This window comes from Aplysia californica, unplaced genomic scaffold (assembly GCF_000002075.1).
Source record: "Aplysia californica isolate F4 #8 unplaced genomic scaffold, AplCal3.0 scaffold00103, whole genome shotgun sequence".
NCBI lineage: Eukaryota > Metazoa > Mollusca > Gastropoda > Aplysiida > Aplysiidae > Aplysia > Aplysia californica.
In genome coordinates this window covers 118,632-120,825 of record NW_004797373.1, presented here as the reverse complement: position 1 = coordinate 120,825, position 2,194 = coordinate 118,632, and the positions used below count along the sequence as shown (strand labels likewise).

Sequence of the window (2,194 nt, the reverse complement as noted above, 5' to 3'; positions counted from 1 at the left end):
GGAGACAAGAGAAAGCTGGAGGGAAAGGGTCATTTTTAAAACCGTATGGAGCTCAAATTCTTTGTATTATTATAGTAAACCCCAATGATGAGTACTTTCTTAGAGGAGATGCGTTATCTAAGTGAGATTTATTTATCTTATTTATTACATATTACTGAGTTCAAGATGGGACGTGACAGAAAGCTCGCATTACAGCCAGCACATTTTTTTTTTTTCGACCTAGATTTAGTAACAGTTCTACAGCATTTGCCAAACAAATAAGTCATATAAGTGCCGAACATTAGAGGTGTGGTGTTACTAGAGAGTGACAGGCAAAGGAAAGAAGAACAAATTAGGACGACAGATGTTAAACAGGAAATAAGGAGCAAATCTCGCCAGAATGCCCGCCAACCACCCATGAGCATTTACCGCGAAACAAAAAAAATATAAAACTTTATTTAACAGAAGCACATCCGCCAACACACAGAAAAAAAAAGTACTAAAAAGGAAAGACATCGCTACCACGGGAAAAAAAGATGATTTGTCCAAAACTAAGAAAAGTAAATGATACCTCAGGGGCAGATCCGGAATATTCTTGAACAACGTTGACAATTTTGGTCGTATTCTTTCATGGCACAAGTTTTTCACATAGTTCAGAATGTCCTCCTGAGAAGAGAAATTATAATTTTTTAAAGGAATAATCTACTTTTAAAGGAAGAATCTGCTATAACTCTATGCTTCCCCAAGTGTTCTAAGGTCTGCTGGGGTAATAATAGTTGTACAGCGCAGAGAGCAAGCAGTAGAGCATGGATACGCATAATATAAATGCAATTATTATTATTACTATTAATATTATTATTTGGTAAGCAACTCATTCATATGATTAAATTACATGTCTTACCAGTTTATAACACATTTTCTTATCTATCAAGGATACATTGAAAACAATTCAACCATCAAAGATATAGACAACAGGTTGTATAATCTGTACACATTTTGAATAGAAAAAAAACAGCATTCGACAACATTTATTGTACTCAACATCATCTTTTTCTAGTATGTCATGGTTTTTTCTCGACCTGGAAATCTGAAATAGGAAATTCTTGGCTCCCCCCCCGTTTTTTACCCGGTTGGATGGGAACCCTGGAAGCCACAGACATAGACATACTTTGGTTTGGAAATTGTTCTCTTGTTTCTTCACAATAGCCTGCAAGATAGCGGGGAAGGTGCCACCGAGCTCCTCCTTGGCCGCTAATTTTAGGATCTCGCCACGGATGCGCTGCACCTCCTTCAGGCCAATCTCGTGGACTTCCTGCGGCGTCATCATGCAGCTGAGGTGATGGTTCAGGCAGGCCTGGTACCACGCCGAGCCGTTCTTCAAAGTGTTGATCCCAGCACACGGCCGGGTCTTTTTCATGTATGTCTGTAGGAACAAATAAATAAAGAAATAAATAGGTAAATAAATTGAATAAGTAAAAAAATGAATAACGAATAAATCAATACATACAAACATAAATAAATAAATAAGTAAGTGAATAAACAAACAAATAAATAAATAATAAACAAATATAAAAAATATTTATAAATAAATATATAGAACTTGCGATGGGTTCATCGGTAGCGTACCTGGAATCGAGCTGAGCTTAGCTTTATTTTAGATGCAGGTAAAGGTACTTCAGCAGGGATGCCACTGGGACTTCGTGAAATTATTGAAAATTTAGTAAGTTGCATTTGCAAACAAAAAGTAAAAATTTTACTGTGTTATTGGACAACTTTTTATGAGGTTAAACAGAAAACAAATGCTTAGAATAATAACTAATAACTGTTCCTCTGGTGAATATATCAGAAATAACAGGGGGACGAAAACAAACCAAAAAAAACCCGGCATCACTGCATAGGTTATGAGTCTCCAACAAAGCACTCGTAAACTTGGATAATTATAGAAAACAAACATTAGATGTAGGTGCTAATACGACTCCATCGACACAATCTAGATCAAGCACTTTTCTCCCTGATAGTGGATGACCGCCTTGGATAATTTGACTTTAGTTTCCCGTGGCCTTAAGCAGCACTCACCTCTTTCACATAGTCTCTCAGTTCTGTGAGGGCAGGAAACACTTCTGACATCACAATGTCCTTGGCCCGAACACTGTACTTGGATCTATGACCACGTAGGAAGTATAATAATAATAATAATAATAATATAACAATAATA

The 2,194-nt window shown here is 36.6% G+C and overlaps 1 protein-coding gene across 1 annotated transcript in view; it reads right to left on the bottom strand.

Moving 5' to 3' along the window:
• LOC101864606 overlaps positions 1 to 2,194 on the bottom strand; it is a gene marked incomplete in the record, with an annotated part of 17,750 nt that overhangs the window by 9,185 nt on the left and 6,371 nt on the right. The window contains 3 exon segments of the mRNA XM_035968983.1: positions 551 to 645; positions 1,148 to 1,402; positions 2,056 to 2,140. Of these exon segments, the coding sequence (XP_035824876.1) occupies positions 551 to 645; positions 1,148 to 1,402; positions 2,056 to 2,140 (435 nt within the window).